The sequence below is a fragment of the Zygosaccharomyces rouxii genome (genome assembly GCF_000026365.1).
Source record: "Zygosaccharomyces rouxii strain CBS732 chromosome D complete sequence".
NCBI lineage: Eukaryota > Fungi > Ascomycota > Saccharomycetes > Saccharomycetales > Saccharomycetaceae > Zygosaccharomyces > Zygosaccharomyces rouxii.
The window spans coordinates 1025291-1047227 of NC_012993.1; the positions used below are offsets into that span (position 1 = coordinate 1025291).

The window sequence follows — 21937 nt, forward strand, 5'->3', positions numbered from 1 at the left end:
TATGTAACCAGTATAAAGCAGAACAAAATCCTTAAAAATCAAGCAATGAAGGGGATTAAAACAGGTACAGAATTCTTGTAATCGTAGTAATCGCGTCCAAAGAATCTTAGTAGATAATTTTCTTCGAATTTAATCCTTTGACGGAAGAATTTCCAAAGGACCGTAGCGAAGATTACAAGTGATAAGGGGTTCAACATAATCATTTGGGTTCCAACAGCCCACCAAAAGAATCCAAAATAGCTTGGGTGTCTTGACCATTGGTAGATACCATTTTTGACTAAAACGTGACCTTCACCTCTGCTTGTTCTTACTGTGTGTGAAAAGGATTGACCAGCAGTACGCATCGCCATAGTCCTAGCGATTTGACCCACAATGATAAAGGTATAACCCAGTGAAACTACTATGAAGTGAGATAGAGAACTCATGTCTGCCTTCCAATGCGGAAGAAACATGTACTCTAGGAGGCACTCTAATATGGCAAAGGAGTGGCATAACAGGTATTCGATACCATTAGACAGTAAGAAAGAGTCTTCAGTAGTTTGGCTTGGATTGTACTTAGCCGTAGTATAGTACTCCAGAAAGTGGAACAGTGCCAATGCAGCCATGTAGAAGTCAAAGGCTTTCAAATGAACAAATTTGATTAGGCCCAAAAACAACCCCATCACGGAACCCAGCAAAAAGGCCGTTAGGGCAATGCGATGGGGTTGATTAACACTAACGTCAGGATAAATAGCCATGGATTCCTCCTATCCGCAAACTGTTCTCACTGCTTTATCAATAATTTGACTCAATTTGATTTAACATCATTAAGAGAAGAAATTTTTCATCAAACTCTAAAACCTCAACTCATCTGTGTAAGCACCTTGTCTCGTTGTGAAGGTTAAAACATCTAAGTGAACAGATCTTACTACCACACTGTACACAACTGGATATACTGTCGTAACCACCACACACGGAACAGATTGTGATGAATGGTAGGACTTTGAAAAATTTCTTGTTAGTAACGTTATGATAGATGATACTCTTGTTGACTTGATCTAAAGTATCCCAGTAGTTTTGCAATGGTCTCCTCGATGACAGAGTTTTCTTGAGCGCTACCACACGGTTAGTGTTTTTCCTTCTGGGTGGCGGAGGTTTAGTAGATCTATAGGAAAGGTGGATGTTCTTGGGCATCTCAAATTTGTTTTTACTCCTGATAGCACCACCGTTAGATTCAATCTTGTCCCTCTTGATACCCGTTAGGGCACTCAGCATCATTGGTACATCTGATAAGTCAGACTGATTTTCAGTATCCAGTTCCATATGACGCCTCTTGGATTTAATTATCTCTTGTTGGGTGAATTTGTCCATTACGGTTGGATTCCCACCATTGGCGTTAACATCTTGTTGATTATCATTGTCATCTTGCTTAGTGGTATACAATTTAGTTTCTAAATCTGCTAATGAATAGTTTACTCTCTTGGTTGATCTTGATGTGTTTAACGATGAGCTTAATCGATTGTTCTTTGTAATCTTGTTTCTATAACTCGATGACTGAGGATCTAATGATGTATAGTAGACATTTGGATCGTAAGTCCTCTTATCGATTACTTCAACTTGTCGTGGCATAACTCTTTTGTCTCTTATAAACTGTATACACGTTAGTAGTGCTAGTAGTAGTTATTAAGTATTTTAAAGTTTAAAGGGTCTCTCAATCTTTTTTTTTCCTAATCACAACTTAGCCTTCAAATGTTGGTTCCTGACCAAAGTGTCGGCAATCTCGTCAGCTGCTTGTGACAAGTAGTAATGCAACCTGTGCACACTTAATTTACTCTTTGCAGGTTTGTTAACGATGTTGATGTGTAGCCATTCGTTGTTAAGCATGTATGCAAGTCCGAACCCGTTGTCATTGACTTGAGACCAACCGTAGCCATCGAAGTACTCGCTTGACAACTGAGATGTGGAAATGAGCCACGTAGACGCATAGCTGAAGAGTGGGTCTTGGAAAAGAGCTGGTATTTGATCAGATTCCTTTAACATGTTTTTCAATCCAAAGAAATGGCGATCGATACCATGACCCTCGGCAGCCATCTTCAAATAACTTGAATGGTACTTGGCAGAGTCCTTCAATGCTTGAATTTTCTCCTCGTCAGTGGATTGAGGGTCTTCCCAAGTGGCTACAAAATTTGCACTGGCAACAGACACAGGCCTACCAGTTTCAGTTCTACCTCTAAAATATTTTCTAGTGGAGGCAGCTTCGTAAGTGGGTAACTGCTTACCCAAATACTTATAAACAGCTAGTTGAATAATTTGTTGAATGAATGAATCTGGGGACATACCATTCTTTTTGGCAAAGTTTTTACCCAACCTGTTATAATGCCATACACGCAATTCATGGTTGTATATATTATCATGGAATTGTGAACGTGCGCTGTTGATGAAATCTTGCACTTTGGGGGTGATGACAAAGGGCAAATGCTCCGGAGTTTGTTTCAACCTGGTAGTAGGTTGGACCACTTTTTTCAAGAATTGCTTGAGGTCCAAGTGTGACAAGTTTTTAGCGACGAAGTCATTCAAAGTACTAGTTGGAGTACCATCTATCTTGGAATGCTCTGCCAAGAATCCAGAAGTTCCGTTACGAGCCACAAAAAATTGTAAAAATTTGTCAAAGAATCTGTTGTAACCATCACCGTGCCAACAGTTTCTTGATTTTTCTTCCAATGTCACTGGTGTAACGTCATCCAATGCTAAGAAATAGGCGGCTTTATGGATCGTCTCTAGCGAGTCTCTTGATAATAGGTTTTTAACCAGCTCTGCATGAGCAAAACGCCATTCATCACGAGGCAATGCCGTTAATGCACCAACGCCTCCGTTAGCTGTTTCCTGTTCTCTAACGCTCAATTCATTCACCACTGTATACAATTGTTGCCAAATTTCGTGTGGACCGTATGGTTTTGATTCACTATCATGAGTGTAGATTTTGTAAAAGTTGCCCTTGTATCCTACAACAATGAAATCGTTTTCGTAGATAGAATGGAAAACGTAATTATCACTAGTACCGCCGGCAGGACCAGGAACACGACTACTGTTGAACATCAGTTGGAATCCATTCATACAGAAAGGAGTACCTTTAATTATTTCTGGTGGTAATGCTTCATCCTTAATAGTCTCCACGAAGTTGGAAACTGTGGTAATGATTGCGGTAGCCTTCAATAACGGATCTCTATCGATGGACCTATGGGAAGTTGGTAAAGCTCGATGAGAGAAAAAATAAGAAACATAAGGAACCACAGGGTCATTGACTTCTAAATATCCTTGATCATCCCAGAAATCACTAATCCAATTCCTTTTACCTTTAGCATATTCTACAAGGCGTGCTTGCAACTGAGGGCCCGTCCTTTCTAACAATTCCTTACACAACAACTCCTGTTTGGCAAATGCTGCAGGTGTCTTACAAAATGGTTTTACAGAGAAAAGGTATTTGGAAATAGTGTCCTTTAGTTCAGGTACTACTAGATCAGGCAAGGATTTCTGTTGGGCAAAAGTTTCTCCTTTGAAAGTAGGTCTCTTGGATTGATAGTACTTGTTTTGATTTAGCGCTAAATAGTGTTCACCGTTACCAGATTCAAACTCATAACTTCTTAGTCTAACGTCTGTCATTTTCCTAAGTGGGACAAGCTGTTTCAGCGATCTGGTAAACTTCATCTTAGATTATATCCAATAAAACTTCCAGAGGAAGCACCATACTTCTTCCTTGTCAGTTCATATCCCAAAGCCGCCCCTTATATATTTTTAAAATGATAACCCTTGGCGGCTATCGTATCCCCCATCTTTGATCCAATGCACCTTCGAGTCATGCACAGCTTGTCTCCCCTCATCAAAATTTATCCGCCCATTCCACCGAAACGGGTTTAAGCCGTATATCCCCGGATCTATGCGGTTAAGAGGAATACGCATTTACGGGGAAAACATATTGTAGTATAAATGTACATTTACATTATACTATGTTATACAGTGTCATATTTTGTCGAAATTTATTTCTTGGTGGGCGAATGCGTTCAAAAATTCTGGTTTTGATCTCCCAGTTTTGGCTGAATTATTCTCTAGGCGAGTTATTCTCTGCGTGAGTGCTTCATTTGCCCATTCTAAATCGACATTGTGTGCAACCATTTCATCAACTACTTCTAGTTGGGAAGATGCTTTAACCAATTCCCCTTGTAAAAATTGTTTCTCCCTTGTCAATTGCAGTAGTTCAAGCTCAAAATCTCTAAGCTCATTTTGATGCTGTTTATCTTTCAGCATGAATGCTGATCGGATTTTATCAATAGAATTCAGTGGATCTTTATCCGGAGTCAATTGACAAAATTCCATACATTCCCTGATCGCTTTGTTAAGTTCTTGTGATAATTCGTCATGAATTTTAACACTTAACACCAGACCATCTGCTGTACTCCTTTTAAAACTATTGACATGAGTTTGGGACCATGTATCGATAGAGGGGTTATACGTATTTGAGAAAAAAAACGTAGAATCCATAGCTATGCAATTTGCAAATATGCTAGTATCCTCAAGGATGTGAAATATCTTAGTTTCCTATTATCATTATTATTACTATTTTGTTATTGTTTTTGTTTTTCTGTAGTGCGACACACTGACACAAAATCGTTTCTTTACGCACCAAGTCTTTGACCATGACCTGGGAAAAAGCCTGATGAATCTTTACGATTAGTCACCGTTGAAGTGGCACTGTTATTATTTCTACCGCTGGAGCGAGATTCCCTAACCGCAACCCTAGCACTTGTGCTGCCTCTTTCATCTTGAGTTTCAGCGTCAGTTGCTGAAGGATCTGTCTTGTAGCCCAATTTTTGACCTTTACCTCTGGAACGTAACGTAAAGTTTCTTCTTGACCTCTTCATCCATTGAGGTGCACCAAAGTATCCATTAGGTGTTATTCCGTAGTACGGATTTTCACCAAAGAATAACCAACCCAATATGGGCCCCCATGATCTTGTATCAAGACAAAGGTATAGGTAGGCGGTTAAGAATCCAACTAGATGAACCGTAAAATTATCTTCACCGAATACAAATGCTGTGAAAAGTTGAATCAGTGGGAAATATTTACCCCAAATGGGAAAAAGACCATAAAACATAACCTTAACGTTAGCGTTGTCCACGGACCATGTGTATGTGAGACAGGAAGCAAACGCACCTGTTAGAATTAGTGGGTAGGATCTACCAAAGATGGCTGTCACTGTAACACAGATAGTTATAATGCAAAAGCATAAGTAAAACGCGTAATCATGAGCATCTCTTCTCGATTCCAATTGAGATGATCTTGAGTAAAAATTGTACATTTCCAACATCGCAGGCATTGCTTGCATGGGTAAGATGATACAAGACGTAAATATCCTCCATACTTGAAAATGTAGTCCCACTTCATTAAATTGATAAATCAATCTACCTGTAGATAAAAGTTCTAATCGATTTAAAGTGGTAATTATCACTATGGAGGATATTAGACATCTGGTAACAATGGGGATTCCCTTCCAAACCTGTAATGGACCTGTGTTGGTATTATGAACGGTGTTCATCCTCCTCTTCTTTTGGGTATCTGATGTTGATCTGTTTGGTGTTGATTATGGTTGTTATGTATGGTATAGCTTTAACTGAAATTTTTGAAAATTTTCCACCTTTAATGATAATCAATATTCAAGATAGCCAAAGATGGGTAGAACGAATAGACAGATATTGTCTGGTGGTAAGGATTATGCTGCTAGAAAGTCAAAAGAGTTTGGTGTAACTGATGTTGACTTCAATAAGGATGATAGGTTGGAGTATTTAACAGGGTTCCATAAGCGTAAGCTACAAAGGCAAAAGAAGGCACAAGAGTTTCAAAAAGAGCAAGAGAGGTTGGCAAAGATTGAGCAAAGGAAAGAGATGAGGGAAGAGAGGAAGAGGCAGATGGAGGAGAATTTGAAACAGTTTCGTAAAGGTTTGGATTTGGAGAAAGAAATTAATGGAAGCGATGAGGATGAGGATGATGATAATAAGGAGCCGGAAGAAAAGAAAGATGAATCCGAATTGGAGAATGCAGAGGAGTGGTATGGATTTGATCAAAAACCAATTCTAAAGTCCTCTTATCCAGACGCGGAGGTCAGTATAGAAACGTTGGAACCAAATGATAATTTGGATTTGTTGGCTAAAGCTAATAATGTTAAATTGGATGAATCTGACCAAATATTGAAGCAGAGCATTTCAAGGGCTGGTAAGTATGCTAAATTTTTAGGTATGGAGGAAGCTCCAAAACCAAAGAAGAAGAAGTTTAGATATTTGACTAAAGGTGAAAGAAAAGTGAATCAATTAAAGGCTAACAAGAGCAAAAGACGTAAGTGAACGTATATGTTGTTGTTAGCTGTCGTTAAGTGTTGTATAATAGTATTGAAATTTATAAACTTGTAAACTACGATTTTTCCTGATTCAATTGTGCGAATTTATGTTTTGTAGTTAGAATGCCGAATTTAGTACCATGTAACGTATATGTATTTTAAACATCAACATACATATTCAGCTTCGAGTTTGAAGAAAACCCAAACTGCTCTACGAAATATCTCTAAATATTGAATTTCACTGGGGAAAAACAATGAAGTACTACCTCTGTGTAAGGTCCAGACCCACCAATATTTAATGATGAAATCGATCACAACCCCCATGTAGTAAAAAATCCTTGGAAATGCCAATTTACCAAGTTTAGCTCTTAAGTTAAATATGGATTCCAACTTCCAATCCATGAAAATATCCCAATAGAACGTATAGCTTGCATTTAATAGCATAAACCACAATTGAGTATCGTACTGAAATTTATCAGGTTGTACACGAGAGTACCAAACGCACACTAAAATTGGAATATTTGTTGAATATTTTACAGTATTAAAAAAATGTTGTCTATCCCCTGTAATGATTAATTCCCTTATGCATTGAAACATCCTAACGGTGACTGGAATCATAGCAACTGCTAGATCCACATGAGACTCTGCATCGAACAAAAATGCTGTCACGTACAAACTAAAGTCAACCAAGGGTTTAGAGAAAGATGTCAAAGAGTCTGATAACAGGATATAAAGGTTTCTCAATTGCTTTGGCTTGGATTCAATAAGTAGAATTCTATTGGCACAGTAAGAAATCAATGGACAATTCCTTAGGATAAACCAAACGATCAATGCAAACTCAAGCAATGGTATTGACTTTTCCAACGCTTGTAACCAGCTAAACCTTTCAGCGATCGGATGTAAGAGAGTATTGAAAGCCAACAATGGGAAGACTCTTACCCATAATGACCAAGTGAAGCTTCTTGAAGCCTTTTGTAGTTGAGTTTGAGTCAATGGTGCCCTCAATTCATGCGGTAGCCTCGTTTGCACAACGCTGGAAACGTCTATTCTATATGATGCGAATTGCTCAATGATCCAACACCACATACATGTCGAAAGCAGTACTAAAAGGCTGATACGCTCAGAACCAGCTACGTAAATGATGGAATCCAACATTGAACTTGTACCGAACCAATTGAAATTGTGCTTCGCTCCTGTAAAAGGACAGGTGTAAACTTAAACAACAGGATACAAGATTCAAGATCCCCTTCGCTTTTGATAGTCAGTGAGCATTAGTTTTTCTAATCACAATGGCGCAGAAGTCTGCGACCCATATTTCATGATTAGCATGGAATATAAACTACGTTCCTCATCATATAAAGCAAAGAAAGTCAAGAGTAAAAAAAAAATGATTTTAAAACAAAATGGTAATATGACAGAATACTCGAGTTCCAGACATCATTCTCTTTCCTTCTTCAAAAGAAGAGAGGAAAAAAATTGATCAGACATGTCAGTGTTTGGCTAATTGGTTGTTATTATCTGTCACTTCAAGAAATAGATCCGCTTGGGGCGACAACTAAGTCATCATATCGATGCCGCCGAGTATTCTGTCAGGAAAACAACTGTTTTCTCAAGATGAATTCTTAGGTGGAGCAGGAGCACTATGACCCACCAACGGGTTGGGAGGTCCAATGGTCCTTACACGTTCTGCTTTGTTCCTGTTAGAAGTGTTATGGAGTGTAGTTAGAGCTTAACCATATTAGAAAATTTTCTGCCTTTAAATACTTTTTTTTTAACAATGTTTATGCGGGTAACGTATGGTGGATTTTTTCCTCTCTATGGAACATGAATTTGAAAAATTGACATCAAACTAGATAGATGGTATAATAGCGATATCAAAGCAGAATTGCAAAGGTTGAAGCTCAGTCTGTGTCAATCGACTGCAGGATATGCTTATTTTAAATGTGCTTAGGGCACAGACGAAGTTCTCTGTGTCCCCTGCGGCGAGATTCTTTTCGCAATCTATGAGATATATGCAGGAAAATGCCAGTAATAAAGTAACTGAGAATCCAATTCCAGAGATTAATCCGCAGATGTTAAAAATTGTTCCTGATAATGATGATGTTGCCACGTTAGAAAAGCAAGATGATTTGATCAAAAGACGCCGTAAGTTGGCTAAGGAAATCACAGTCATGAAAAAACTAAAACCCGTGTCTCCTGGTTTGAGATGGTGGAGGAAGCCAATCTATCCATATTTGCACAAGGGTAGACCCATTATGTGGTTAACTCAGGCGAAAAGAAGTACAGGTGGTAGAAACCATTCTGGTAAGGTTACAGTTCGTCATAGAGGTGGTGGACATAAGAGAAGAATTCGTATAGTAGATTTTGCACGTTGGGAATCAGGACCTCAAACTGTAGAAAGAATCGAATATGATCCCGGTAGATCTGCACATATTGCACTGCTCAGACATAACACAAGTGATCAACTGTCCTATATCCTAGCTTGTGATGGTCTAAGACCTGGTGATACAGTTGAATCGTACAGAAAGGGTATTACAAAGGAACTTTTACAAGAAATGGGTGGTAAAGTTGATCCTGCTATTTTATCCGTCAGAACAGCTCAAAGAGGTAACTGTGTGCCTATATCAATGATTCCAATCGGTTCCATTGTTCACAACGTTGGATTATCACCTGTGGGGCCAGGTAAGTTTTGTCGTGCTGCTGGTACCTATGCTCGTATTTTGTCCAAGTGGCCTGAGAAGAAAAAGGCAGTGGTACGTCTACAAAGTGGTGAACATCGTTACGTCTCTTTAGAAGCTTGCGCTACTATTGGTATTGTTTCTAATATCGATCATCAAAATAGATCGCTTGGTAAAGCCGGTAGGTCCAGGTGGCTTGGTATAAGACCCACCGTTAGAGGTGTTGCTATGAATAAATGTGATCATCCTCACGGTGGTGGTCGTGGTAAATCTAAGTCTAGAAAGTTATCTGTATCTCCATGGGGTCAACTAGCAAAAGGTTACAAGACTAGAAGAGGTAAACACCAGAATAAGATGAAGGTTAGAGATAGACCAAGAGGTAAGATGTCAAGAGTATGAAATTCTTTTTTCCCTTAGTCATGTAAATAAAGATTTTTGTTTTGTTTTTAAAGCTATTTTTTAATTTCAAAATTCCAATTGCCCAGTTCAAGGATGTATCCTAACCCAATTTTTGCGTGCTCTGCCATATGGTCTAAACTCAAACGATCAATGGTATCCATAGTAGTATGCACGTAGCGATTGTTACTACTCATCTGAGATTCAATGACGAATGCAGCTGGGTATCCATTCTTTGTAGCACTACTATGATCACTGCATGCATATCCGCATTCGCTTTCCTTGAACGGGATTCTTAGATATGAATCGATTATCAGCTTGATAAAATCAGTCAACTGTGGTGTAGTATGGTCAGTTATTATGCCAACATGTTCATCATTAGGATCTTGTACGTAACCTGTCATGTCTTGTTGCAACATGGCGGTAACCTTTTTCTGCTTCTCAACGTACGCAGTAAACAGATCAAGAGATCCCAGCATCCCACCTTCTTCTGCAGAATAGAAATGAAATTCAATTGTATTTTTTGGTCTGTAGCCCTGTGATAACAACTCCACATATAGTCTTAACGTCTCTAAATTGGTTACAGTACCAGAACCATCATCATCTGCTCCCGGTGCAGACAACAGAGAAGGTAGAATTAAATTCATTGAATCCTGATGGCTACCAAGAATTACTATATCTTCTGGTGTCTCTCGCCCCCGTATGCTAACGATTATTGAGAACTGATCCCAACCATCATGCTCAAACTTTTCTACAGATACAAGTTCTGATGGTAAACCGTAAGTCACATTGTAAATTCTATCAGCTAACCAAAGGGCTGATTGGTACCCAGATTCAGACTTGTAGTAACGAGTGTAGAAACTTGTAAAATGCGCCAAATCGTTATACATAGATTTCTTGTCAATATGATTCACTATGGAATCCATCAATTCAGACTGTGAAGTATGTTCTGGATAACTGTAAATAGCCACATCCTTTGGCTTACTTCCCTTGCCAATTAATGGAAATGAAGTTACATCTATAAACCTAATACCCCTTCTTAATAATGATAACTTCTCTGATTCCTTAACATGGATATATGAACCTTGGTCAATTTCTAATGTTCTTAATGGATTTGACGGGAAAGCACCAACTAGCACAAGGAACGGTATCAAGTACGAGAGTTTCATCTTTATTTTGAGACACGGTTCCTCAATGTTCGAACTTGTCTTCGTGAAGTAAGGTCAAAAATTATTCGTATACGCTTGTATATACACACATACATATATACATATAATTTTGTAAACTAAACTAAAATATCACATCATCCTCATGTTGTGTTACCAAATCTGGAACAGCATCCTCACCATTAGAGGGTTCTTGTTTGGTTTCCTTCTTATCATTTCCCTCTGGCTCCGTTTCTTTAGGTTGTTCCTGCTCAGCCTGTTCCTGATTCTTTCTCAATTCTACCAATTCCGCATCTAGTCGAGCAGTTTCTTCTTGTTTTTTCTCTTGAACCTTCTTCAATCTATAAAACTCTTCCCTATCTAGTTCATCCAATTCACTGTTGATATAAGCAATGGTATTTTCAGTTCTGGGAATGATAACATGCTCAATGGCATTAACTCTCCTGTTAGTAACCTTAATCACTTCATCTAAAATGACAAATGCAGTTTGTAAAGATGCCAATTCGACTAAGGTCTCTACAGCTTTTGAATAAATCACCTTAGCCCTCTGCACCTGTTGACCACCACGACCTAAACCGGTCAATTTAAAATCATTGATGTTAGGATCAATATAGGATTCAAACTGTGGTAAATAAACACCACTAACATTCTCCTGACGCGCCTTAACCCTAAATCTTGCATTAGAAACACTCTCTTGCACTTGATACCCAATGTTTTCACCAGTTGCGTAAGAAACCTCTGCTAAAGAAAATGCTGCTGTCTGCATAACACGTCCCATCTTCTGCTTAGCATCATCAATTCTCCTAGTAATATCACGAAATCTTTTGGTCAATGCTTCTGACTTTCTCTTCAACAGTGAATGGCCCTGGTTTGCACCTTTAAGCTTGGTCTTCATAAGACCAAGTGTCATACGCGTAGGGAAAACCTGTTCTCTAGCACCTGACATTGTTGAGTATTCGATTGATCTGGGATTCCACCTACCCGATAACGATTAACACAATTCTTATAGTGGTTATAGTAGTAACAATCCCTTTCTTTATGTTGCAAGATTACCGATATTTTTTCATCTTAGTGCGGGTCAACGTTATGAAGATCATCTCTTGAAATTCTACAAGCTCATCGCAGGTTCGACTGGACGCATAAAGGAGCCATTCCAAGGTCTTTAAGAGTATCCATGGATTGCATTAGCCGGTACGTTGTTGATGAAGAGGACGTAGCGTTTGAGTACGAGTTACAGAGGACTCCTCTGAGTATAGTTACGTGGAAAAGGTATCTGGAAAAATGGGAAACTCAAAGGAGGCCATTATCACATCTAGTGTGGCTATACGAACGATTTTGCCGACAGTTTGCTGATCAAGAGGATATCTGGTGTAATTACCTGCGATGGATTGTAAATCAACGACAATTTGACACCTTGACTGTTTACCGAAGGTTTATTCAGATCCTTGAGGGTTTCTCTACTGGATGCGAAGAGCTGTGCATGTTAATGATGGAGTTTGCCACTTCTGAATACCAGTTAGAGATGATACGCCACATCTTAGACGTTTCTCTGAGAAAATTGGGAGTAGAGTCTCATTGGAAAATTTGGGAAATGATCTTTAAGTTCTTGGAGGAGAAAATGCTACCATTGACAGAATTTGGTGATAGTCAAGATGAATATCAAGATGAGCAGGAACAAATGGAGGCTTTGATTTACAAGAGTTTGTTTGGTGAAGAAGAGGAGCAGGATACACCTGATCTGTGGTCGTCGAACATTTTGCAAAGGTACATCAAAATAGCACCAAACTGGAATTTGCAAGATTCTTTACAAAAATTGGCATCTACTAGAGATTATAATGCTGTGCATAATTTTTATCAACGATATTTAAATCACGGTAATGAATTAAAAGCTACATTGGAAATACCGTTTCCATTGCAATTGAATTACTTGGAAGCACTAGACCGTTTACAACTGGATGAAAAATACCAATCATTTTTGCAGCAATTACAAACACTCTTCCCCGGTAAATCAGTAGATTTTTCGATAATGTGGGCAAAGCATGAAATTAAAAGATCTCGTTTTCACCATGTAACTGAAATTTTGGAAAATGCGATGTCATCAACTTTGGACCTTAAAAGTTTCACTACGATCTACGAATTTGAATCATTATTCGAAAGATTGTATTTGGAAAATGTAGTTGAGGAGTTGAAATCTAATCCAGATTTGCAAAAAGATGCTCTGGAGAAATTTGAATTAAGCGCTCACCTATCTCGTCTGCAAAACCTTATAGAGACTCATTCATTAAGGCTTAACGACTTAAGATTAAGGCAAAATCCGAATTCTGTAGAAACTTGGCGTCATAGAGCTACACTCTTCCAAACCATTAAAGACAAATGCAATGTTTATGCAGAAGCCATTTTGGCAATTGATGCATCAAAAGTTTTCGTACCAGGTTCATTAGCAACTATTTGGTGTGAACATGCCGCGTTGTATTGGAACGCAAAAGCTTTCGATACTGCTAAAGAAATATGGGATAGAGCATTAAGAGTTCCATTCCCTCATTTAAAAGATTTAGAGACTATTTGGATTTCCTGGACAGAGCACGAATTAGCTGAAAATGGAATTAAGAAAGGTTTGGAAATCCTCGAGACCGCACTAAAAGTGCCTGATGCTCCGGAAAAGATTCTGGAAAAATATAAGAAAAGCGGTAAAAGGGTACCCGCTCAAGCCATTATATTCACCTCATTAGCACTTTGGTCATTCTACCTTGACTTACAAGAAGCATCGAGTATAGGTCAGTCAGATCAGGTTGAAAAGACGATTTCGATATACGAAACAATGATTTACCTGAAAGTGGCCACACCAATGCATTTCATTCAATATGCACATTTTTTACAGGATTACACCAACGATAAGATAAAAGGTTTCCAAGTATACGAGCGTGCACTTTCCTTCTTTCCCAGAGAGACTCAATACGAAATTTGGAGCGTTTACCTGAGGGAGGCCACTGATCCTAATGCGCAACTCTCTACAGAAAGTGTACGTGATTTGTTTGATCATGCATTGGAGGCTTTAGTCCCCAGCGGAATTGATTGCTGGCCAATCTTTATTCTTTATAGCGACTTCGAAGAGAAAAACGGGTTAGCCAAGAGAAGTGTAGATATTCTACTGAAAGGTTGCCGTACCAGAAGTCGTGATTCAACCTTTTGGGAAAAATGTGTTTCTAAGGCACAACGTCTTTTAGGTGGTGAAGCCGCCAGGCCTTATTACGAAGAATGTCTACAGAGTATACCGAATTCCAAAGTCATTCCCCAAGCGCTTGCGTTTGCCGAAATGGAGACTCAATTAGGTGAATTGAACAGAGCAAGAGAAATTTTAAAATATGGTGCTCAATTGTTTCACCCATCCAAAAACGTCGAATTATGGGAATTTTGGGAAGAATTCGAATTACAAAATGGTGATAAGGAATCTTATAAGTCAATGTTGAAATTAAGAAGGACATTAGAAAGTGCATTAACGGTCAACACTGAATTAGAAAGTCAAAAGGAAGGAAACGTTCAATTCATAGCGGCTTCTCAAAAGAAAACTCCACTTAATCCCGAAGAGATTGATTTGAATATATAAATTATATGAATATGAATTTTATTTTATTTTTTACAAAGTCTAGTCTTTATGTTCGACCCAATCGGTAGTACTCATTTGAGACAAACGACTCAATGCTCTTGCAAATGCGAATCTTTCCTCATCTAGAGCAAACATATGTGATTTTTTTGCAATTTGCTTGGAAAACCCATGCTCTTTAACTAGATTATCATCTTCCGAATTTTCTTGATCTTGTGCCTCTTGTTCCTTCGTCTTTGGTTTCAATTCATAACTATTTGCAATCTCCTCAGGCTCTACAAACAAATTCGTAAAGTCTGCGGCTGCCGTAGTGGCCAATTTAACCTGACTATCGTAAACCGCATCAAGGAAAGTAATAAATCTCCGAACTTCATCACGTAAAAAGATTGACAAATATGGTATATCAGTGACAATAATAGCTTTAAAATTACTTGCCAATGCCAAATAATCACCCGCTGCCAACGGGGTACCACATAATTGCTTGAAAGTAAATTGTGCCACATATGGTGGTGAACATTTGGGAACTTTAAATTCACGACCCCAAATAGTCAAAGGATAATCTTTGAGTATTTCTGCATCAGTTTCACTATTTTCCATCTGACCAAAATATTTGTACCATTGATTGATGTGGTTTTGCCTTTCAATAGCACATAGTCGATCGTTGTATGATAAACCTTTTTCTGGCGAATAGTAGACTGGAATTGTTGGTCTCGGAATCTTACGGTAATCTGTAGGAGAATTCAAATGTACCACTTCAGATCTTTTCTTTATCAGCTCAATACATGGAATAAAAGATTCTCTTTGAACACCATTGAGGTAAAGATCATCTGGTTTCCTATTAGATGTAGCAAATAGCACTACACCATAATCTTTGGATAAAAGTGTAGTCAATAATCTTCGAAGAATCATTGCATCTGCAACATCTGTCACTTGGAACTCGTCAAAACATAGTAATCTTGAATTACTGGAAATCTCGGTAGCAAGAAAGGGTACCGGGTCCATATCTTTCTTCTTGGCAACTCCTAATTCTAGTAGATTTTGTTCAATGGTAATTTCATGAGACCTTCTATGCACATACTGCATAAACTGATGGAAATGCACACGTTTCTTGGTGATATGCGATGGGACTGTAGAATAGAAAAGATCCATTAACATGGTTTTACCACACCCAACATCACCGTAGAGATAAATACCTTGAGGAATGCCTTGCCAATCTTCTTGATTCTTACGATCTTTTCTAGACTTACCGGATATAAGTTTCCCTAAATAAGAAGTCTTCCAACCGACTTGGTCTTTGATGTGAGCTATTCTAATCTTCGGTGGGTTATATTTCACTAGTGAATCGAACAAGGTACCCAAAGAGTTAATTATACTTCTCTGATACGGATCATGTCTTAAGCGATTCAGCTTAACCAGTCTGCTATACTCTTGTAGTGGTGCATTGTCACTACCGGTAGAATTCCACCGTATACCACTAATTTGAGGCAGTCGTTTACTGAATCGTAATCCAAACATACTGATGATCGCGATTGTGGTCTTGATCTCAGGGAAGATACTACATCTGCATTGGCAGGAATCACTTGTAGAATAGGCTTATATATGTTCTTTAAAAAGATTTTCGAGAACGCGGTCATCGAATGTGATCATCGGCGAATTGGAAAGACATCAAAGGCCAACTTTCTTTTTTTTTTCCTTCGAAAAAAAAAAAGGGAATGCATTGATTATGTGAGTTGCTAGTTGAGTTCAAAACTCATTGCAATTTTAAAATATTTTGAGTACGCTTTATAAATGTTGTTGAAAACTTCTTTATAGTATACTGTAGAAAATCTAGCCGCTGAAATCCGTTTCTCGGACAGAAGAAAAAGGAACCTGAGTGCCCGGACATGGTTCTTTGCATGGATTCCACGACTTTTCAGCATAATAGTAGTAGAAGAAACGTACTACAACAACAGTAGTTTTTGAGTAGTGCTGAAGGATCTGCCATGGATCTCGAAGGCAAATTGAAGAATTTAGATCTCGAGTTTAATCGGGATGGGTTGTTTCAAGATGGGATCATGGAAGAGGACCTAGTTGATGTGACACAGTTCTTCGATGATAGTGCAAGTAGTTTACAGACCAAGACCATTATCAAGGAACCCAATTTTAATCTTTTCGAGGGTACTCATTCTTTGGAAGTAGAGAATAAGAAATTAGATTCTACATCTATTCAGTTAACGCCAGCAGAAGCCAATTTCGAGTGCAATGCATTATATGGTTCTGACGAAAAGCATCAGCTGTCGTATGTAGTTGGCATTTTGGATCGTTTGGTAAGAAGCGTTGTATGTTGGTTAAATGACTACCAGACTTTACCTACAACTGTTTTGAGTTGTAGATATGTGGAGCATCTGTTATTGGAATCTGAGAAAAAAGGCCAATTGGTCTTTCTGCATACCGGTCATCCACTTTTTGACCAGATTCTATGCTCTGGTATCTATGGTGTTTGCTATTTTGCTCGTTTTGTCCAAAGATTATTGAAAGCTGGTGTAATCTTTGAAGAAGAAGATTTGAACTTTAATGGCATGGGTCTCAATTTCTTGTCATATGTGGAAGATGGCAACTCAATCTTATCACTTTTACAAGAATCTATTAGAATTGCCTCACTATGTTCAGATTCTGAAGTTTTAATCCATATTTTAAAACTTCTCATCCATCTGGTTTCCATAGAAAAATGTCTTGATGAATTTTCTACAGATGTATCACATTTAAATGCATTGATTGAAGAGGCTACATATCTTTCTCAGCAGCCTCAATTATCCAATCTAGAAATTCCTGCAGGGTCTTTCTCCATCGGTATTCAAAGGCGGCTCTCTAACCAGTTCCCGCCCAAATCTTTGATTATACCACCAAGAAATTATGAGGGCTTTATTGTCATGGCTCAAGATTTGAAAAAAGTGCTTCAAGTGGATAATGCAAATACAATGATGGAAATAATGCAATTTGCCAATTTTTTCAATAAGTTTGAACAAAGACACGTCTTGGCAAGAGCACTCTTCCCGTTATTCTTAATAAGAGATAATCGAACAATTTTGGGAAGATATACATTATCAGAATTTACTCATGGTCATCTCTTGGAATTTTCACTAATGTGTACAATGGAAGTAGATTTTCCACCTGAGATTACTGAACAACCGCTCATGGAAGCCGCCAACGTTTTGTTCGAATGGTATCAAAACACTAGTCAAAATACTTCACGTTACAGACAAGGTTATAACAGGCAGCTTTTACTTTGGGATTCACTGCAGGCTCAAATTGAAGCCATGGAAGTGGAATGGTTGTCTAAAGATAGTGATGCGGCCGCTATCGATTATGTGGAAATGAAGGAAGGTGAAGAACCAACACCTTTACTACCTTATACATCATGGGTATATGCTATGAAAGTAAGAGCTATGATAGAATTTATTCTCAAAGGGTTCGACTTACAAGTTTACAAACCTTTTGAAACCTATACCATGTATTGGTACACTTACTATTTGGCTCATCAATGGGAAATATGTCTGAAGAAAGTTCAAAAATTCGTTGATTCAAAGATTAATGCAATTCATGGATTAAACAAAAAGGTTAAAAAGAGTAAATCTGGTGAGAAAAGAGAATTACTAAAGGCTCAATACAGATTTGCTATGGATAATCATATGGGACAATTGCAAGTCAATAAAAGGTTCCTTCAATATTTAATAGTGGAAAGTTCTATCTTCAAATCTTTATCAATTGCTCAAGTATTTCAATTTGGTATATTAACGTCATATGGATTGATTGATAACAAATCTCCCGCCAAGAATAACTTTACTACAAACGAGTTGTTATACAATTTGAGAATGAAACCATTTTGCTCTATTGGTGTACCTGAACTTTTGCCTTACGAATTAATGGAATCTACATTTAAAGAATTTGTACCAGATGAACCAATGTTTACGATTAAATTGAACAAAGCCATGGAATGTTTGCATAAGGAATTGAATGAATCTAAATTAAACGTGGAGCATATCCTCAAATGCATTCAAGGTGGTGACAACAACGGCGTCCTGGTGACGGCTACTAGATTGGTTAAAAGTGAAGCTACGAAATTTTATGAAGGAGTCAAAACTTCTATTGAGACTCTTGAAACTAACTCTAAAAAGATCCAATCAACATTGGGATCCAAACGTAGTCCAAGCCTACGTGAAAAATATGCAGTTCAACTGCAATTCTGCGAAGGTGGGTCCTCTTTCTTCCCTGTGTTGAGTTTAACTTCCCATACTTCGAAAAAATCTCACATAAATCAGAAATAGAATTGTAACTACCCCTTCTCTTTTTTAAAATTTTCTTCATATATATTAGTTGCTTAATCCATTAGATTTTTTCTATGCGGGAATAACCGCTGATGTTAGCAGTCCTTTTCAATGACTGTTTCAGTCTAAATTACATCCGTACATCGCGGAAGTTTTCACAACCACCAATATTTTATTTTTTTTGCGTGGGTCACTCGCGCGTCATCTTACACAGGAAGGCCTTCCACCCCGCTTCCAAAGCTCTAGACGGAGAGTCCGCCGAGTCTTTCCGCCTAGGTCCAACGAGAATCCCCGCCCAGCCTTCCCTCCTCTCGTTCAGACTCCCTGCCCAGAATCTCCTTCCAATACACCGACGCAAACCAAACTGGCGCGTCATTGAGCTCATCGAATCCACCGTAACGAGGAAACTGTGAGGTTGGTGAAAAAAAAATCCAAGACTAGTTTAGTTACAGTGAATTGAACACTTACTGGGACGTTTAGTAGAGCAGAGTACCCAGTCGAAAATAAGCGAAAATGCCTCCAAAGTTTGACCCAAATGAAGTTAAGTTCATTTACCTAAGAGCCGTTGGTGGTGAAGTTGGTGCTTCAGCTGCTTTGGCTCCAAAGATTGGTCCATTGGGTTTGTCACCAAAGAAGGTTGGTGAAGATATTGCTAAGGCTACCAAGGAATTCAAAGGTATCAAGGTTACCGTTCAATTGAGAGTTCAAAACAGACAAGCTCAAGCTTCTGTTGTTCCATCTGCCTCCGCCTTGGTGATCACTGCTTTGAAGGAACCACCAAGAGACAGAAAGAAGGAAAAGAACGTCAAGCACAGTGGTAACATCCCATTGGATGAAATCATTGAAATCTCCAGAAAGATGAGAGAAAAGTCCTTCGGTAAGAACTTGGCCTCTGTCGCTAAGGAAATTTTGGGTACTGCTCAATCTGTTGGCTGCCGTGTCGATTTCAAAAACCCACACGATGTGATTGATGCCATCAACGCTGGTGAAGTGGAGATTCCAGAAAACTAAGCTCCATAGGGATTATAGTACGAAATCAACAAGATAAGAAAAAAACCACCAATTCCTCACATTTTCTGTATTTTTTAGTCTAGGGTTTTTTACTGAAAAAAACTTTAATGTATTTTTCCGTTGCGCAAACTCTATTCACTCACGTTATTATGGAGCTTACTTGACCATTTGATTACTTCTTAATTTTCTTGACGATACCATTAACATTAACGTTTGCTACACTCTGGGACTTAGTTTAATTCCACACTATTTCCCTATTTACGTACAAACAAGATAGACTTTAGGACACCTACTCACCGAGATAGCCGAAAATTTCGTGGTTATGTTGGTCCATTTCAGTGTCAGACATCTGTAACATTTGTAGTTCTTGACTCTTCTCTTGGTTCTGATAATTTTTCTTGCTTGGTAAGTAGGGTCTTCCGGACTTCAAGACTTGTACTTCAACAAACTTTCTTAAGATGTGTTTGTACTAAGAACTAAACTGAATTAGATCCTTGGACTGATAGCCTGCTGGTAGTCGGTGGTAATGTCCAAATTTAAATGGAGGGATCTGCTTCAGTTAAACAGTAAAGATGATTCTTTTAAATCACCACTGTCAGTTTTATGTCACATAGATGTTAATTCATTCTACGCACAAGTAGAACAAGTAAGATGTGGATATAGTAAGGATGATCCAGTAGTATGTGTACAGTGGCAATCTCTAATAGCTGTTTCTTATGCGGCTAAACAATATGGTATTACTAGGATGGATACTATCCAGAATGCTCTAGAGAAATGTGATAAATTGATACCAATACATACCGCAGTTTTCAAGAAAGGTGAAGATTTTTGGCAGTACCACGACGGCTGTGGATCGTGGAATTCTGATCCAAATAAAAAATTACCTGTTGAACAGTATAAAGTTTCATTAGATCCGTATCGGAGGGAAAGTCGTAAGATCTTTAAAATATTTACGGAGTACTTCGATTTAGCTGAAAAGGCAAGTGTTGACGAGGTGTTTTTAGATCTGGGTCGATTATGTCTGAAGAAATTGATGTTTGACGATGAATTACAATGGCCAAGTATAAAATATCTTCGTGAAAAATTTGCCCAAGGGCAGTACAACTTGGATGATAATTTACCACCGTTGCCATCAGAATTACAAAAAATTGAATTTATTGGTGATACGTTTAACCCTAACGATAAACCGATAAGTGATTGGGATGATGTATTGTTTGCACTTGGATCTCAAATCACTCAACATGTACGTGATGAAATTGAGAATAATTTAGGGTATACTACATCATGCGGTATTGCAAGGACTAAAAATGTTTGCAAATTGGCATCCGATTTCAAAAAGCCTAACGCGCAAACTATCATAAGAAATCAATGTATTGAAGATTTTTTGGACTGCGGTGCTTTTGAAATTACAAGTTTTTGGACCTTAGGCGGTAATCTAGGCCACGAATTGACACCAATTCTTAGCTTACCTCCCAAAGGTAGTATCAAATATATCAGAGAACAATGGCCAGATTTGAAAAGTTTAAGGGATTTTTTAGAATCCCAACCTTTAGCCGGTGATATTGGTAAGAAAGATGTATTGGCAGAAAAATTATTTGGATCCGTGCGTGGTAGTTATTTAATTCCACTGACATCACAAACTATGGTTAAATCAATGACTTCGAATAAAAATATGAGGAACAATGCATGTTCTAATTTAAATGACTGTATTTCATGGCTGGAAGTGTTTGCAGGTGAATTATCGGGGCGTATCTCAGAACTGGAACAAGAATACAACAAAAGAGTTATTCCCAAGACCATAAGTGTCACTTCAAGAACTCGCCACAGAGACACTCATAGTAAATCTGGACCTTTTGTATCCAGAAGCAATAAGATAACTAGTCATGAGATTCAAAGACATGGTGTCAGACTAATGACTGAATTGGATTCCAAATACGCAAACTCTGGGAAATACTACCCTCTGCAAAATATCAACATGTCTTTTTCGAATTTCGATGTGGTAGCTCATCATAAAACCGTACTAGATATGGTAGGCGGTAGAACTCAAAGTCCGAAGGAGCTTTCTCCAAAAAAAGATTCGAGTGCAGATCCACTGGAATGTCCCACAAGTCATGAAAATTTTGAAAATGAGAAATTGTATCAAGAGCATTTGGATTTCGAATTTGCCAAGAAACTTTCACAGAGGTTAAATCATGAACCTGAACCTGATAGTAAATCTACTGGTGAAAAAAGGCTATTGGAAAGACCTAATTCAAGCTCACCAAGGAAGCATCACAAGAAAAGCAAATCATCCGGTTCTCGAAATATCTTGACTTATTTTAATAAGTAATATTAAGATCATATTAAGATCATCCTAATATGATATAAAAAACAAACACCTGAGTGGTAATAAGTAACTTGACAAGGCTGATCATTC

At 38.2% G+C, this 21937-nt stretch overlaps 15 protein-coding genes and 2 non-coding genes across 17 annotated transcripts; 6 read left to right on the forward strand and 11 right to left on the reverse strand.

Annotated features, from left to right (window-relative positions):
- Positions 1-38: 38 nt before the first annotated feature.
- Positions 39-737, reverse strand: STE14 (protein-S-isoprenylcysteine carboxyl O-methyltransferase; the record flags this gene model as incomplete). The annotated part of the gene is made up of 1 exon (XM_002496915.1): positions 39-737. The coding sequence occupies one exon, from the start codon at positions 735-737 to the stop codon at positions 39-41; it is 699 nt and encodes a 232-aa protein (XP_002496960.1).
- Positions 738-846: 109 nt separating this feature from the next.
- Positions 847-1608, reverse strand: VPS71 (Vps71p; the record flags this gene model as incomplete). Its single annotated transcript, XM_002496916.1, has 1 exon — positions 847-1608. One exon carries the CDS (start codon positions 1606-1608, stop codon positions 847-849), a length of 762 nt encoding a protein of 253 aa, XP_002496961.1.
- Positions 1609-1710: 102 nt separating this feature from the next.
- CAT2 (carnitine O-acetyltransferase CAT2) lies at positions 1711-3684 on the reverse strand (the record flags this gene model as incomplete). The annotated part of the gene is made up of 1 exon (XM_002496917.1): positions 1711-3684. The coding sequence occupies one exon, from the start codon at positions 3682-3684 to the stop codon at positions 1711-1713; it is 1974 nt and encodes a 657-aa protein (XP_002496962.1).
- A 312-nt stretch (positions 3685-3996) lies between these two features.
- On the reverse strand, positions 3997-4515 carry ZYRO0D12166g (uncharacterized protein; the record flags this gene model as incomplete). Its single annotated transcript, XM_002496918.1, has 1 exon — positions 3997-4515. The coding sequence occupies one exon, from the start codon at positions 4513-4515 to the stop codon at positions 3997-3999; it is 519 nt and encodes a 172-aa protein (XP_002496963.1).
- A 134-nt stretch (positions 4516-4649) lies between these two features.
- DFM1 (Dfm1p) lies at positions 4650-5570 on the reverse strand (the record flags this gene model as incomplete). The annotated part of the gene is made up of 1 exon (XM_002496919.1): positions 4650-5570. One exon carries the CDS (start codon positions 5568-5570, stop codon positions 4650-4652), a length of 921 nt encoding a protein of 306 aa, XP_002496964.1.
- Positions 5571-5703: 133 nt separating this feature from the next.
- On the forward strand, positions 5704-6372 carry RRP17 (rRNA-processing protein RRP17; the record flags this gene model as incomplete). Its single annotated transcript, XM_002496920.1, has 1 exon — positions 5704-6372. One exon carries the CDS (start codon positions 5704-5706, stop codon positions 6370-6372), a length of 669 nt encoding a protein of 222 aa, XP_002496965.1.
- A 158-nt stretch (positions 6373-6530) lies between these two features.
- On the reverse strand, positions 6531-7520 carry ERD1 (Erd1p; the record flags this gene model as incomplete). Its single annotated transcript, XM_002496921.1, has 1 exon — positions 6531-7520. One exon carries the CDS (start codon positions 7518-7520, stop codon positions 6531-6533), a length of 990 nt encoding a protein of 329 aa, XP_002496966.1.
- An 83-nt stretch (positions 7521-7603) lies between these two features.
- SNR53 lies at positions 7604-7735 on the reverse strand. The gene has a single exon (XR_002648403.1). It is a non-coding gene; the product is annotated as a snR53 (small nucleolar RNA).
- Positions 7736-7834: 99 nt separating this feature from the next.
- SNR67 lies at positions 7835-7957 on the reverse strand. The gene has a single exon (XR_002648404.1). It is a non-coding gene; the product is annotated as a snR67 (small nucleolar RNA).
- A 336-nt stretch (positions 7958-8293) lies between these two features.
- On the forward strand, positions 8294-9442 carry RML2 (mitochondrial 54S ribosomal protein uL2m; the record flags this gene model as incomplete). Its single annotated transcript, XM_002496922.1, has 1 exon — positions 8294-9442. The coding sequence occupies one exon, from the start codon at positions 8294-8296 to the stop codon at positions 9440-9442; it is 1149 nt and encodes a 382-aa protein (XP_002496967.1).
- Positions 9443-9495: 53 nt separating this feature from the next.
- On the reverse strand, positions 9496-10608 carry ZYRO0D12320g (putative aminopeptidase; the record flags this gene model as incomplete). The annotated part of the gene is made up of 1 exon (XM_002496923.1): positions 9496-10608. The coding sequence occupies one exon, from the start codon at positions 10606-10608 to the stop codon at positions 9496-9498; it is 1113 nt and encodes a 370-aa protein (XP_002496968.1).
- A 121-nt stretch (positions 10609-10729) lies between these two features.
- On the reverse strand, positions 10730-11551 carry VMA8 (H(+)-transporting V1 sector ATPase subunit D; the record flags this gene model as incomplete). Its single annotated transcript, XM_002496924.1, has 1 exon — positions 10730-11551. One exon carries the CDS (start codon positions 11549-11551, stop codon positions 10730-10732), a length of 822 nt encoding a protein of 273 aa, XP_002496969.1.
- Positions 11552-11779: 228 nt separating this feature from the next.
- Positions 11780-14209, forward strand: SYF1 (mRNA splicing protein SYF1; the record flags this gene model as incomplete). Its single annotated transcript, XM_002496925.1, has 1 exon — positions 11780-14209. The coding sequence occupies one exon, from the start codon at positions 11780-11782 to the stop codon at positions 14207-14209; it is 2430 nt and encodes an 809-aa protein (XP_002496970.1).
- A 39-nt stretch (positions 14210-14248) lies between these two features.
- AFG1 (Afg1p) lies at positions 14249-15721 on the reverse strand (the record flags this gene model as incomplete). Its single annotated transcript, XM_002496926.1, has 1 exon — positions 14249-15721. One exon carries the CDS (start codon positions 15719-15721, stop codon positions 14249-14251), a length of 1473 nt encoding a protein of 490 aa, XP_002496971.1.
- A 467-nt stretch (positions 15722-16188) lies between these two features.
- MAK10 (Mak10p) lies at positions 16189-18510 on the forward strand (the record flags this gene model as incomplete). The annotated part of the gene is made up of 1 exon (XM_002496927.1): positions 16189-18510. One exon carries the CDS (start codon positions 16189-16191, stop codon positions 18508-18510), a length of 2322 nt encoding a protein of 773 aa, XP_002496972.1.
- A 513-nt stretch (positions 18511-19023) lies between these two features.
- Positions 19024-19521, forward strand: RPL12B (60S ribosomal protein uL11; the record flags this gene model as incomplete). Its single annotated transcript, XM_002496928.1, has 1 exon — positions 19024-19521. The coding sequence occupies one exon, from the start codon at positions 19024-19026 to the stop codon at positions 19519-19521; it is 498 nt and encodes a 165-aa protein (XP_002496973.1).
- A 526-nt stretch (positions 19522-20047) lies between these two features.
- On the forward strand, positions 20048-21850 carry RAD30 (DNA-directed DNA polymerase eta; the record flags this gene model as incomplete). Its single annotated transcript, XM_002496929.1, has 1 exon — positions 20048-21850. One exon carries the CDS (start codon positions 20048-20050, stop codon positions 21848-21850), a length of 1803 nt encoding a protein of 600 aa, XP_002496974.1.
- Positions 21851-21937: the final 87 nt, after the last annotated feature.